The sequence below is a fragment of the Oryctolagus cuniculus genome, chromosome 4 (assembly GCF_051225735.1).
Source record: "Oryctolagus cuniculus isolate XC-2025 breed Fujian yellow rabbit chromosome 4, ASM5122573v1, whole genome shotgun sequence".
Classification (NCBI taxonomy): Eukaryota; Metazoa; Chordata; class Mammalia; order Lagomorpha; family Leporidae; genus Oryctolagus; species Oryctolagus cuniculus.
The window spans coordinates 88837179-88853094 of record NC_142870.1 but is presented as its reverse complement, the minus strand read 5'-3'; the positions used below and the strand labels follow the sequence as shown (position 1 = coordinate 88853094).

Here is a 15916-nt window from a genome sequence, read left to right as displayed (position 1 = left end):
TCCTTCTCAATTTGTATCCCTTTAATTTCTTTTTCTTGCCCAATGTCTCTGGCTAAAACTTGCAGTACTATATTGAATAGCAGTGGTGAGAGTGGGCATCCCTTTTTGGTACTAGATCTTAGTGGAAATGCTTCCAGCTTTTCCCCATTCAATAGGATGCTGGCTGTGGGTTTTTCATAAATTGCTTTGAGTGTATTGAGGAATGTTCCTTCTATACCCAATTTGCTTAGAGTTTTCATCATGAAACTATGTTGTATTTTATCCAATGCTTTCTCAGCGTCTATTCAGATAATCATATGCTTTTTCTTCTGCAGTCTGTTAATGTGGTGTATCATGTTGACTGTTTTGCGAACATTGAACCATCCTTGAATACCAAGGGTAAATCCCACTTGGTCTGGGTGGATGATCTTTCTGATGTGTTGTTGCATTCTATTGACCAGAATTTTATTGAGGATTTTTGCATTTATGTTCATCAGAGATATTGGTCTGTAATTTTCTTTCAATCCAGGATAATTTTCCAGCTTAGGAATTAAGGTGATGCTGGCTTCATAGAAAGAATTTGGGAGGATTCCCTCTTTTTCAATTGTTCTGAATAGTTTGAGAAGAATTGGAGTCAGTTCTTCTTTAAATGTCTGGTAGAATTCAGCAGTGAATCCATCTGGTCCTGGGCTTTTCTTTGTTGGGAGGGCCTTTATTACTGTTTCAATTTCTGTTTCAGTTATGGGTCTATTTAGGTTTTCTATGTCTTCATGGTTCAATTTAGGTAGGCTGCATGTGTCCAGGAATCTATCCATTTCTGATAGGTTTCCCTGTTTGCTGGCATACAATACCTTGTAGTAATTTCTGATGATTCTTTTTATTTCTGTGGTGTCTGTTGTTATGTTTCCTTTTTCATCTCTGATTTTATTGATTTGGGTCTTTTCTTTTTTTAGTTAGTTGGGCCAATAGGGTGTCAATTTTGTTTATTTTTTCAGAAAACCAGCTCCTTGTTTGGCTGATTTTTTGTAAATTTTTTTGGATTCAATCCTATTGATTTCTTCTCTGATTTTAATTATTTCTCTTCTCCTACTAGATTTGGGTCTGGTTTGCTGCAGTTTTTCTAGATCCTTGAGGTGAGTTGAAAGCTCATCTATTTGGTGCCTTTCCAATTTCTTGATTTGGGCACCTATTGCTATAAACTTTCCTCTTAACACTGCTTTTGCTGTATCCCATAAATTTTGGTATGTTGTACTGTTATCCTCATTTATTTCCAGAAAGTTTTTGATTTCTCTTTTGATTTTTTCTATGACCCAGAGTTCATTCAGGAGCATGTTGTTCAATCTCCATATGTTTACATATGCTCTAGGGATTCCTAAGTTGCTAATTTCCAATTTCATTCCTCTATGGTCTTAGAAGCTGCATCGTATGATTCTAATTCTTTTGAATTTGCTGAGACTTGTTTTATGGCCTAATATGTGGTCAGTCCTAGAGTAGGTTCCATGTACTGCTGAGAAGAATGTGAAGTCTTTAGATGTAGGATTGAAAGTTCTGTAGATATCTGTTAGATCCATTTGGGCTATAATGTCATTTAAATCTACTGTATCCTTGTTGATCTCTGTCCAGTTGATCTGTCTATTTCTGAGAGTGGAGTATTGATGTCCCCCACTACTATTGTATTGGAGTCTAAGTCTCCCTTTAAGTCCCTTAACATATCTTTTAAATAAACTTGTACCCTGTAATTAGCTGCATGTACATTGATAATCATTATATCTTCCTGTTGAATTGATCCCTTAATCATTATATAGTGCCCTTCTTTGTCTCTCTTAAGAGTTTTTGTGTTAAAGTTTATGTTGTCTGATATTAAGATGGCTACGCCTGCTCTTTTTTCATTTCTGTTGGCATGGTATATCTTTTTCCAGCCTTTCACTTTCAGTCTGCATGCATCTTTGATGGAAAGATGTTTCTTGTAAGCAGCAAATAGATGGGTTTTGTTCCTTAATCCATTCAGCCAGTTTGTGTCTTTTAACTGGAGAGTTGAGGCCATTCATGTTCAATGTGACTATTGATAAGTAGTAACTTTGCCCTGCCATTTGCCAAAGATATTTTCTAATATATGCTTTGAAGTTCCTGTGATCTTTTTCTGTGAGGTTTCCTTCCTTTACCTTCTTTCATATTGATGACCGTGTTTCTGTGTTTCTGTGTGTAACACATCTTTAAGCATCTTTTGCTTGGACGAGTGGTGACAAAGTCTTTCAATTTCTGTTTGCTATGAAAGGTCTCTATTTCACCTTCATTCACAAATGAGAGCTTAGCAGGATATAATATTCTGGGCTGGCAGTTTCTCTCTCTTAGTACCTGGGCTATGTCTCACCATTCCCTCCTAGCCTGTAGGGTTTCTGATGAGAAGTCAGCTGTGAGTCTGATTGGAGATCCTCTGAGAGTAATCTGACATTTCTCTCTTGCACATTTTAGAATCTTTTCTTTATGTTTCACTGTGGTGAGTTTGATTACAACGTGTCGTGGTGAGGATCTCTTTTTGGTCATGTTTACTAGGGGTTCTATGAGCTTCCTGTACTAGGATGTCTCTGTACTTCTCCAAACCTGGGAAGTTCTCTGCTAGTGTCTCACTAAAAAGGCCTTCTAATCCTTTCTTTATCTCCATGCCTTCAGGAACTCCTAGAACCCGAATGTTGGGTTTTTTAATAGTATCCTGTAGATTCCCAACAATATTTTTTAGATTTCTTATTTCCTCTTCTTTTCTTTGGTTTGACTGTATACTTTCCTGTTCTCTGTCTTCTAAGTCCGATATTCTCTCTTCTGCTTCACTGACTCTGTTTTTAAGGCTCTCTAATGTGTTTTTCATTTGATCTATTGAGTTCTTCATTTCATTTTGATTTCTCTTCACTATCACACTTTCCTGTTCTACTAGTTTCTGTGTTTCATTTTGTTTTCTCCTTAAGATTTCATTTTCATGAAAATGATTTTCTATCCTAAGGATTTTCTATCCTAAAGATTTCTGTAGTTCAATAATTTGTTTTTGAAAGCTTCTAAATGTTCTTATCATAAATTTTTTGAAATCCATATCTTGCATTTCTTCCATCTCATCATCTTCATAATCTTGGCTTGGGGTGTCTTGTTCATTTGGGGCATCATAATGTCTTCCTTGTTCTTGTTTCCTCAGTTTCTGTGTTTGTTTTTTGGCATTGTGGAGATATTCTTTGGATTCTTCTTCCCTCGCTGTGCTGTTTTTTTTCTTGTTATACTATGACTGTATTAAGTGGACTTTCTGCTTTTGATGAAGCCTTAGAGGCTTGAAATGGGTGTGGCCAGAGAGCTCTGTTTGGCTCTTCAGGGTTAAGGGTGTGCCAGAGGTGACATACCCAGGTTAGATGTGGTAAATCTCTCTCTCTCTCTCTCTCTCTCTCTTTTTTTTTGATTTGGAAGGGACATAATTCCACACAGCTGAGTGGAATTGAAGGTAGTCAGCTTCCAATCTCTGGCTCCTGTGGGTGTAACATTTGCCTGCTCTTTCCCAAGGACCACACAAAGAATCTGTGCTGCCCTCAGTGTGGGCTCGAATTCCCCTGCTGTCTCCCACTGGGTTCCCAAGGTTACCAAATTGTAGCGTCTCTGGAGAGTACTCACGTGAACTCCGTGAGTTCTCTCACCCGCCGTATCTTTTTTCACAGTCTCAGTTTATCAGCTCCACACATTCACTAGGTTCTAACCTCCTGTTATTTTACCCCCCCTCCCAGAGTCAGGTTTTTCTGCTTGGCTGAGGGCGGGTGCTGCCCTTAGGTCATGCAGCTTTTACATATGTCCAAAATGGCTCCTGCTCTTTGTCTTGCTCTCCTTTGAGAGGTGAGTGTAGAAAGAGAGACTCGCATCCGTACCAGTCCCTTTTTTTTTTTTTCCTCTCTCCTCTTGTTAGCCTGGTGAACTTTCCCCCATGTGGCTTCAAGCCTTGTTCCTTCTAGGCTCCTCCTTCCACTTTCCCTCCAGTGTCTCGGGCTACTGAGGTTCGACTCACCTCGTGTTCCAACGCTGGTGCATAGATTCTGCAGCTGGTGTCCCAAGCCATGGGCTCCCACGCCCTCCACGCAGGTCCACTGTGAATCACTAGTTCCAGAAAAGTTTCTCTGCTGTTTCTTCCCCAGCTCTTCCTTGAACGTGCAGTATCTCCACTTTTATTAAACTGTCTCTTTCTGGACTATCAGTGTGCTCCCTTCCTACTCCGCCATCTTGCTGGACCCACTACCACCTTTATTCTAAATGGCTATGTACCCAACTGAAAAATCTCATTCTGTAAAAGAGGAGTAAGGTGTTGTGGGGGAAGGTTATTGGGACCCATCAAGCAGTTGGAGCCACAGACGTGGGCTTCTTCCTTGGGAAATGGTTTCCCAAGGTCAAATAGAAAATCAAAGTTCAAACATTAATTGTATCTAATGCATACCTAGGACTCCCCAGGTTCTAAGGTTTTCCACCATCATGAGCATCATTTTTTGGATGTGGAAACAGTTTCAAAATGGTTGAAGGGCTTTATTGGTCATAAATCCTTGCCTTACTCCCCTCATTACAACTGTGTACTCCTGCCTCTTCTCTCTTATTTCTCCCCCTTTCTTGACCCTTCTTACTGAGTTCTGTTTTTCTTTGTTCTATTGACTTATCATCTACTTTTCTTAGTTAGCCTCTCCATCATTCATTGTCAATCCTTTAGGGTTAAAAGGTGAGCTCCATAAAACCTGTGGTTTGTTTACATATGCATCCCAAGTACCTCTGTTAGTACTTGGCACATGATGGGATCTCGACTACATAAATTTTAAATGGATGAATAGAGCCAACAGGTGCCATAGCCTGTCTCTGAATCATGTCTGAAATCCCCCACCCTGGTGCTCTGTGCTCTGTGCTCTGTGCTCTGTGCCACATGTCTGCTCTGTCAGGGCTCCTGCTGATGTTGGAGTATCTAGCATTCCTATATTTGCCTCAGAAACTTGTCAGCACTTTACCTGCTCATCTGCTCTTTGTGTTCATGATACTCACTTAGCATCACTAGGCAAGCTAACCAGTTTACTCACACATCTTCTCATTGCAGTCCCAGGTTAATATTTCCTGGAGAGTCAGGCATACTACTAGAAAACATTAAGCAAAACTACCAGCATGGATGTAAAACCAGCTCTTCTGTTCAATTTAGTCTCTGCCCTTAGCCTTAGACAGGATTGCTAGCACATGCTGATGTGACAGTTTTTAAAGCAGCTTCATCCAGATTGGATTCCAGGTCAGAATATGAAAAGGGACTGACTCTCATCTTAGCTCAATCTCAGGGCTTCCACCTCCTATCTCCACCCTATTATAATATAATGCAATATGATATAAATATTTATGTTTCTGTTTAGAGGCCTCTTACACCAGTTAATTCAGTTCACTCAGTTAATTTTATGTCTTTAGCTTTCTTTTATTTAACAATGATTAATTTCTTGATAGGGTAGGATACATTCCGATTTGTCATGCAGATTCGTGTGATATATACTGAGCTCCTTTCAGATAATCGGAACTTTAATTCTCATACAACACCTTGATATAGGTAGATTTTACATGTGGAAACTTAGTCTAAGTGCTTTGTCCAAGATTATGGCAAGGAAGTGGCACATGACAAATAATTGCATGTGGAAAGTAGTTCCACCTTAATTATGCATTCCAAAATTCAAATCTTTACTCTTTCTATTTGTATCCCTGAATGTCTTGAGGTTTTGTGTCTGTGTGTGTGTTTTACTTACATGTGCCTTTTTCATCAAACTCAGCATGGTGCCTTGCCTTGCTCACAACAAGATCTCAGTAAATATTGAACAAATACAAATATATGAACAGCTTTCCTGTGGGAAATATCCTGCTTTGATTGTGTGAGCATGGATTTGGGACAAGCATCCTAGATCTATGTTCAGGCGGCTTTTATTTATGCTACCACTCAGGCAAAAGTAAGTCAATTAATCTCTCTGTCTCCGTTTCCTGGCATGTAATGTGGGAATGGGCATGAAAGCCCCAGAGGGAGTTGTGAGATTAATTAGTTAAAATGTATACCCTGCTATATAAATGCTAATTGCTGTCAGGAGCGTGGGTTGGATTTTCCAGTGACTTGGCTTTGCGAGGCTTTGCACATTTCCATTAGTCCTCTGTGCCACCAAAGCTCAGCCTTCAGAAGCCCTTTGGCTGAGAGAAATGATGACTTTGTGGGTCCCCCAGGTTGCGGGGCCAAATTAGAAAGGACTTCCACTGTGGAGTAAACTGCATAAAAATGGGGCATTTTAAACAAAAAAGTAATTCACTGTGCCAGTAATTTGCTAAATTCCCTTTGCTCTTATTAGAGGCAAATCTATTTGCATAGCAGCCCTTCCCTATCTTTCCTGAGGCTGGTGCCTGCAGTGAATCATATAACTAATTTGGTATTACATGACACCCCAGCCTGTTGCCATAGATTTTATTTTTGTTTGTTCATTGGATAATTTAAAAAAAAAAAAAAAACTGACAGAACACCCTCAGGTGGCTGGCTGTTGAAACTTAAAAACTCACAGAACAAATTACAAATGGGCAAATATGCCAGAGAAAAAGCACAGTAATAATACCACATTGAGTAATGTTTACGAATACTGATGCATACATTTTCAGTCCCTATTGTAAAGGAGCATGATTCACATTATAGACATAATCAGTTGGCCCATGAAATACTATGTAAAATAATAGACAGCTGATATAATTATACTTTTTCCCTTTAAAAATGTATTGCTTTTAACTTCATTGAAAACATGGAATTGGCCAAAAATCTTGGCAGTTGATCTCTATTTAAACTTTGCTATGTTAGGATCTTTAATAAATGCTATTTTTAAAAAAGCATCTGATCTTGGATTATCAACCTTTGTTATGAAAGGAAAATTCTTCCTTTATTAGTCACTGTAGGCAGTGCTCCTTTCTGTGAAGAATCTCATGGATTTAATACAATAAAGGTTTGGCTGGCTCTGCAGCTCACTAGGCTAATCCTCCGCCTGCAGCGCCAGCAAACTGGGTTCTAGTCCTGGTCGGGGCACTGGATTCTGTCCCGGTTGCCCCTCTTCCAGACCAGCTCTCTGCTATGTCCCAGGAGTGCAGTGGAGGATGGCCCAAGTGCTTGGGCCCCGCACCCCATGGGAGACCAGGAGAAGCACCTGGCTCCTGCCTTGGGATCAGCGCGGTGCGCCGGCCGCGGCAGCCATTGGAAGGTGAACCAATGGCAAAGGAAGACCTTTCTCTCTGTCTCTCTCTCTCTCTCTCTCACTGTCCACTCTGCCTGTCAAAAAAAAAATGCAAAAAAAAAATACAATAAAGATTTATTTTTTGCTCATGTCACAGCCCCTTGAAAGAGAGATGATTTTCTTGAGTAGCTTTGCTGCAAACAATGGCAAGAATCAAGGCTCCTACCATCTTGCAAAACCACCTTTGCAAAACTTCTGGCCTTCACACTCTCTTTGAAGGAGGAGAGAGAGCACCAAAGATTATTCAGGGAGTTTCAGGTTGCATAGCATTGCTGCCTACATCCTTTTACCAGAACAAAATCATCTGGCCCCAGCAAAATTGCCATATGTGATTTTCACAGCTGCCAAAGGAAAGCAAACATGATTAATGAGCATCCAGCCAGTCTACCACAGCCTGTCTTTGTGATCACCAAAATCCTCTTCATACTTCCTCCAGGTTTGGCCTACCCGAGTAGCTGCCGGTGGTTGAGATGTTTTGCTCACTCTGCTTTCCTAGCCCCTCATTCACAACTAGCATCCATCTGCTTCACACAATCAAATATCTATGTGTCACTCATCATCTGTTTTACTCTTCTTCTTTACCAAGGCTATAAAGATCTCCAGGGGCCACACAAAGTGGCATTTTCTAATATTGGTGTCAGAAAGTATTCTTTAATAAAGGCATCATTTACCCCCTTAGGGGTTCCCTTTTTCTCTCCAGTTTACCAATGTTCTGTTTAAGAGTGAATCATGATATCAGGACTGATCTGTGACCTGAGCTGGGGTGATCTGATTTGAAACATATTTTGGAGTGGGGTCACACAAAGGAGGCTAGTTTTCATTTAATATTCTTGCCTCTACCGTCATCCAATTTTGTTCAAGAAGTGCAGAATCTTGAGAAAAAAATGCCTTTGGGAATAACACAAAGAATATCTCTATGAAATATAAAGGGTAGTGACATCTTATTTTGTCCATACCCCCCCCCCCAAGAAAAAAAACACTCAACAACAACAAATAATATGGTGAAATTGCCTGTCTCTCTTGCTTTCTCTTTTAAGCTAATATATACTTAATATAATTTGAAAGGGAAATACCTGGTATGTCAATGAATCTCAACACAATTTTTTGGGATGAAAAATAAAATCAAGACTTTTTCTAAGAGAAAATAGATGTGATTAGGAAGATTGCACAGTAAGAATGACTTATCTAATTGTATTACACGGTGTGTATCTTCTTCATACCCCATCCCTGCCTCCCTTCCATCTTTTCTACTTTTTTTCTAATAATTACTTTAAGAATTTTTAAACAAGTTATGCACCAAGATTTTTTTCAAGGTGCATATGTTATAAGACTTAAAACAAAATCATTGTATTCCTTCTGCCTTAATTTTCCTGATTCCCACTAGATCTCCTCAGGAATAGTTACATTTGAATATTTTTTTCTCTGGCATTTCCCATCTATGTTTCTTTTCTAAAGATTTATTTATTTTATTTAAAAGGAAGAGTTACAGAGAGGCAGAGACAGAGAGGTGGGGGGGGGAGGGAGAGAGAGAGTTCTTCCATCCTATGGTTCACCCCCCAGATGGCTGCAACAGCCAGAGCTGTACCAATCCAAAGCCAGGAACCAGGAGCTTCTTCTGGGTCTCCCACATAGGTGCAGGGTCCCAAGCACTAAGGCCATCTTCTACTGCTTTCCCATGCCATAGCAAAGAGCTGAATAGGAAGTGGAACAGCCGGGACTCCAACCAGTGCCCATTTGGGATGCTGGCACTGCAGCCCAGGGCTTTAACCTGCTGTGCCACAGCACCAGCTCCCACATACTTACTTTGATTTGTATCCTTTGCTAACTATTTTCAACTACTTTTCCGCATAATTCTCCACACTGCTGATGTCATCGGATAATGTAAATATTACAATTATTTTCACTTATTTGTTTTTATTTATTTGAAAGATCGAAAGAGAGAGAAATACAGAGACAGAAATAGAGAGAGAAAGCGAGAGAGAGCACTCGGGTCAAAACCAGGAACCCAAAATACCATCCAAGTCATCCATTTGGATGACAGCTATCCAAGTACTTGAGCCATCATGCCTCATAGGGTGCACATTATAAGTTTGATACAAAGTGAAATTATCCATAGGAGACTACAGTAAGACTATAGCTTATTGGCCAAAGTAAGTCACTTGGCCTCTCCTTGCTTAAGAGTTGCAGAAAACTATAATCTTACAATATAATTAAGAAGAAAGCCCAGAAATATTGGGTGGACAGAGTTAAGGGCTCCTTATTTTGATGTGACTAGTTCATGGGTCTTTTTAACATTCTGAATGTTGGTTTCTCTCCAGCTTTGTTTTGTTCTCCAGATTGGTTTGTTCTCCAGTTTTCCCTGCTGGTCTACAATTTGTCTTTTAAATTCCACTAAGCTGTTACCATTTGTCTGTTTTGGTGTTGCTATTGTTTTAGTTTTTTTCTCCTGCTCTTTTTTTTACTTGGGAATATACCATAAAAAATAATTTTTGTTTTAGTGAGCTTCAGAAAGAAGGGAATCTGTTGTTTATCTTAAAACTATGATTGTAATATATAATCTCACATATATAATATAATCAGTGAGCTAGTTTTGCAGCTTTGCATGACAGTGAAAATATATTTAAATAATTAGATATTTTATAAAAATATTGTAGATATTCCAGTACACATTGATGTATATAATGTTTTGATCTTTCCAATTATTTTTATGTTGAATTTTAAAAGTTGTTTCTAAAGGAAAGCTTAGCAACAAATAGTCATTTGTGAAGTTTTGGAAAAAAACAGCTTTACTTCCCAGAGATTTATTCATTACTCGAGTGAGGATTCCTTTTTATAAATCAAAAAGCCTCAAACTCTTTGCTTTTGCCAAAGTTAAAATAACTACTACTTTATTTATTCTACCAGTTTTCTGTTACTGCAAGAATGTTGCCTCAATAAACAGCTAAAAATGTCAGTGAAAAACTTCCTTTTATTTGTTATGCATGTGTTTTTGCCCATCAGTAGAAAGGTGTGTTCTCCAGTCCATAGTCCACTCATATAGACTGGGCTTCCTTTTGCATTGTTGATCAGGTTTGGTAATGTTGGACAGTTGTGCTTTTGGATATTAGCCAGCTGCTGCCAATGACGCCTCAGCTCTAATCCACGTGGTCTATTATTTACTGCCACTTTCCTGGGCTTGTTCTTATCATGGTAACAGGGCTCAACAAGAAAAGGCAAAAGCTTTGAAAACCAAGGCTATTTCTGCGGCATTTTACTGTCCGATGTAACTCACAAGGGCAGCCCAGATTCTAGGGGTGGCAAAACAGGCTTTCCTTAATGGAAAGACTCAGGGTTTCACATTTGCAGAGGTGAAGATGTATAGAGGATCAGAACTAGAGCTGATTTTGCAGACCCTTGTACAGAGTTGTTAAGTGATAATTATAAGTAATTTTTACTGTTAAAAATGTAAACTGGCTTGGGGGCCCGTATTGTGGAGGCAGGTTAAGTCTACTTGTCATGCCAGCGTCCCATATCTGAGTGCAGGTTAAAGTGCCTGCTGCTTCTCTTGTGTTTCAGCTCCCTTATAATGCAACTGGGAAGGCAGCAGAAGATAGCCCAATATTTCGGTCCTTACCATGCATGTGGGAGACACAGGTGGAGTTCCTGACTCCTGCCATTGGCCTGGACAAGTTCTGGCCAGTGCAGCATTTGGAGAGTGAACTGGCAGATGGAAGATGTATCTCTCTCATTCTCTTCCCTCTCTCTCTCTCTCTCTCCTTCCCTCTCTTTCCCCTCCATCTCAACCCCCACCTCTCAGTCTGCCTGTCAAATAAATAAATAAATAAATAAATATTTTAAAAGATGTAAACTGGGCATATAGCTCAAAAAGTGTTTAAACAGTTGAGTGACTTGCTAGCACTAAATTCCATTTGCTTCTAGTTAGGAACAAATTTCTTAAGTGCATAGATGTAAGCCAACAATTTTGAACTAAAGCCAGATACCTCTCATTCTAAATTAGCCCATTATTAAGGCTTGAATTCCAATAAAATTTCATATTTCTGCTTTAATAACTACTTATAAAATATGTTATTTAATTTGTGAATGCTGTTATCATAGAAAAAAATCATTGTAGATGAAAACAATTTTTTTAATGCTTGGAACTTTATAAATTTAACTGAAGAATCAAATGATGTAAAAAAAAGCTACCAGGAGGGTTTATTTAGCCTAGAGGTTAAGATACCTGTGTTACATATTGAAGTTCCTAGGTTTTGTTCCCAGCTCTGGTTTCTCCAGCTTCCTGCCAATGTAGTCCCTGGAAGGCAATAATGATGGCTCAAATGCTTGAGCTCCTGCCCCTGAGCTGTGACACTTAAAATTAGTTCCTAGCTCCTAACTCTGACCACTGGACCAACCCCCAGCCACTGCAGGTATTAGGGGAGTGAATGAATCAGAAGGATGAACTTGAAATAACTCTTTTTTTCCCTTTCTTTGCTTTCCTCTCTCTCTCTCCCTCCCTCCCTCCCTCTTTCCCTCCCTCCCTCCCTCCCTCTCTTCCTCCCTTCCTCTCTCTCTCTTCCTTCCTTCCTTCCTTCCTACCTTCATTCCTTCCTTCCTTCCTTCCTTTCTCCCTTTCTCCTTTTCTCCCTTTCTCTCTTTCTCTGTCTCCTTTCCAAATAAATAAATAAATAAATACACAAACTTAAAAATATATTTAATTAAAGTAAAATTATGTGTAGATATACATACACCCATACATATGCATGTGTGTACATTTATGTTAGGGATGATAGAAAAAAAAAGATACCTGTTTTAAGATGACTGTTTGGAGCTTCACTAGACTCCATCAGCACTGCACTCTGCTTTGCATTCACGTGGTAACTTTTAGAGCCCTCCATTCAGATACCACTCTTAAGGCAAGGAAAGATATAATGTTTTTCTCCTGAATACACGTGATTACATTATAAAAAGAAATTGTGGAGCGGGTGTTTGGCACCATGATTTAGATGACTCTTTGAACACCCACATCTCGTATCATAGTGCCCAGGTTCAAGTTCTGGCTCTGCTTCTGATGAGAACTTTGCAGCAATGCACACCCTGGGAGGCAGCAAATGATGACTTGAGTACTTGGGTCCCTGAAACCCATGTGGGAGTCTCAATTCAGCCTGGCCCAGCCCTTACCATTGCAGGCATTTGGTGGAATGAACCAGTGAATGGGAAACTTTGCTCTGTCTCTCTGACTTTCAAATATAAATAAATAAATGTAAAAAAATTACAAATTATATTTGACTCTCAGTCCTTGAAATTCTAGCACGTTTGAACCCCAGTGGGTATTGCCAAGGACTCTTAACTTCTTGAAATATACAGTTCTGTTCTCCAGTAGACATACATGAGTGGGCAAAATTAGGGTGCACTATTGATGTTCAAACATTGAGTTTAAAGATGTATTACAAAATTATAAATATTAAATAGCTCATAAATGTATTTTTATGTTTGGTATACTTATATACATTTAACAAAAATTCACCAAAATTTATTCTATTAATTTCATCTGCCTCTTTATTTTTTTAATGTGACAACTAAGATATCTAAAATTGTGTATGTTTCTGGCATTATACTTCTATTCGACACTGCAGATCTATAACAAAATTACAGAGATCTAGGGAGAACTGGAATCCTCTTGACCCATTAATCTGAAGTTATCTTTTCAGTTGCAGTTTCCTTCTTAGAACCTCCTCCATCCCCATGATGTAAAAAACATGGAGCATCTTTTTCAGATGATATCTTCCCTCATACCTTGTAGGGTTCAACAGAATCAAGCCCTCAGATCAAATTGATACCCAAGGGATACTTAATGGATACTGAAGGAATGGTGGGAAGTAATTTCTTCACACCACAGGTGCCTTGCTACATGAACAGTGAAGGGCATCTTATTGAAGATGGACAGAAAAGGCAGTTCCTGGGAAAGACGGGGCTTTGGTGGAGAAGATGTGTTCTCTGGAGACCCTTCCTGTGAAGTTACTCATCTGCCCTCTCTTTCTTTCTGATTATTCCAGAACGCTGTGATGACTGGGGACTAGATACCATGAGGCAAATCCAAGTTTTTGAAGATGAGCCAGCTCGCATCAAGTGCCCACTTTTTGAACACTTCTTGAAGTTTAACTACAGCACAGCGCATTCGGCTGGCCTTACTTTGATCTGGTATTGGACTAGGCAGGACCGTGACCTTGAGGAGCCAATTAACTTCCGCCTTCCGGAGAACCGCATTAGTAAGGAGAAAGATGTGCTCTGGTTCCGGCCCACCCTCCTCAATGACACAGGCAACTATACCTGCATGTTAAGGTAGCCTACCTCTCAGCGGTGACTCTCTATTTCCCCTTTAGTCCTGGACTTTGATCCAGTTGATGTTGTGCTCTAAAACAGAGGAGGGAAAGGAAGCATTTAGACAGAAGTAGGCTTCACATTAGCTTAGCTGAGGTGGGAGGAAGGAAGGAGGTATAAAGAGACAATGGTTTTACCTCTGAGAATATTCTCCGTGGGTGGTTTCTTTTCTGAAGCTGACACATGTCAACATTGTCCAAAGGTAAAGCCTTGTTTACTCTCTTCCCATGTCATTGGAACTTGCCTACATGGCATTGGAAGCTGCTGCACTTAGAAGCATACATTTTCCTAGACAAGAACAGTGCAGGGAGTAGAGTCCATTCATATGTTATTCTTGGCATTTTTCGAAGTAAATGGCACAATAGAGACTCAGGGTGCCTTTAAAAAGAAAGAGTATTTGGGAGGTGTCAAATGTATTTAGGGCAATGCCTTTGAAGCTTTTCTACCAAAATTCCTCTCAAAAGCAAGTGAATACCACATCCCTGGGAATATGAGTAGATAACAGCCTACCATTATTGCAAACTTTCTTTCAAGTCCACTTTTTTTTCCTTTAAAGCCCATGTGGATTTTTATGTGTTACTGCACAATATGACTATTTTTCTTTTACTACAGATTAATGCTGTTTTTGAACTGAGAAGAAAAAAAATCTTAAAATAAACTGAGGTATCACCAAAAAAATAACCATTTTAAGCCTTGGTTCTTAGATTACTTTTCACCTATAGTATATTTTTAACTACCAGGCTTTAATTCCTTCATTCCTAGATGTATGTGTGTGTGTGTGTGTGTGTGTGTGTTTAATTTACTTTTAACCTAATTTTGAGCTATTTAATGTATTTGTTGGCTAGGGCTGCAAATACAAAATACCACAGATTGGGTGATATAAACAGAAAATTATTGTTTCATAGTTCTGGAGGCTAGAAGTCCAAGGTCTAAGTGTAGGTAGGGTTGTTTTCATTCTTAGTACCTCAGTCTTCAGCTTGTATATGGCCAACTTGTTTTCATGTCTTCATATGACTTTCTACCATGTGTGTCTGTGTCCTAATTGATTTTTTAAGGGCACATGTTACATTGGTTTATTGCCTATCCTTATGACCTCATTTTAAGTTAAGTACATCTTTAAATGTACCATTTATAAACACAGTTGCACTCTGAGTGAAGGAGGAGTATGAGTTTGGGAAGGACACAATTCAGTTCATTAAGTAATACCACTTCTTTTTCCTCTCATGGATGTTAATGGTTCTCTGTTGGAGAACTATGACTGTGTTTTGATAAGTTACATTAAGATCATGTGGAAAAGTCCTTTTCTCTATCACAGGAAATTCTGTGTATCCCTGTGCCTGTGGGGAACCCTGTAATCACTTAAGGCCCCCTGAGACTTTGAACTGGCACTTTAATTTTATGGAAGAAGGCTCTATTCTGATGTGTGAGTGTCCATGGAGCCTGGGACAGTTAGCTGCCCCTTATTTATATCCTAATACAATTTGGTAGAAGTTCAAACAAATGATATTAGCGAGAGTGCTGGATGAGAAGAAATAATAACTAGGCCAACTCTGCTATTACTTAGAAATCTTATGTAAGTTATGCCCAAATCTTTGGTGTCTATATCTACACAGTGACAACTGGCCTACATTCTCTTTAAGTTCCTTGCCATCTCAAACTATTGTTAAACTTAGTATTTCCCAAGTGAATATTAGCAAATACCTGGGAAGGAGTCCTGAGTGGTTTTCTATTGGACTTTGGTTTCTGTTGTGCATTCTAAAGTGCTTATGATTCTATCTACCCACAATTTGCTGAGAACTCTTCCCCAGACTTTTTTTTTAAGATTTATTAATTTATTTGAAAGGTAGAGATAAAGAGAGGGAGAGGGAGAGGAAAAGAGAGAGAGGGAAAGAGAGAGAGGGAAAGAGAGAGAGATCCGTCTGCTAGTTTGCTCCCCAAATAGCTTCACTTGGGTCATTTTCTACTGTCTTCCTGGGCACATTAGCAGGAGGTTGGATTGGAAGTGGAGTAGCCAGGATTCAAGTTGGAGCCCATATGGAATTCTAGCACTGCAGGCAGCAGCTTAACTTGCCATGCCACAGCACCAGCTCTGTCCCCAAACTTTTAAATTATCTTTTACATTACAAGAATTGGACTGTATGGCTAAAGCCTGTAGTGCCTTTTAACTTTTTTTCTAATATCTACTTCCAGATTTTCACTTATTCAGTTTACATGTCTGTCATATTCCATGTATTCAAAGCAAACCTAGGATTGAAATTGTGTGGTAGGAGCATGACAAAGCTTCCATTGTCCTGATTCCT

General features: G+C 39.3%; 1 protein-coding gene across 6 annotated transcripts in view; it reads left to right on the top strand.

The window, feature by feature from the left end:
* Positions 1-15916, top strand: part of IL1RAP (interleukin 1 receptor accessory protein) — a 161943-nt gene that overhangs the window by 84256 nt on the left and 61771 nt on the right. For 4 of the 6 annotated variants that reach the window (XR_011388002.2, XM_070072366.2, XM_008266655.5 and 1 more), the window contains exon 3: positions 13292-13577. The exons of the other annotated variants lie outside the window; for them this stretch is intronic. Coding sequence is in view for 3 of the 4 variants with exons in the window: in XM_070072366.2 (XP_069928467.2) it covers positions 13292-13577 (286 nt within the window). In the remaining variant the exon portion in view is untranslated. The remainder of the gene's footprint in view (positions 1-13291; positions 13578-15916) is intronic. 6 annotated transcript variants of the gene reach the window in all.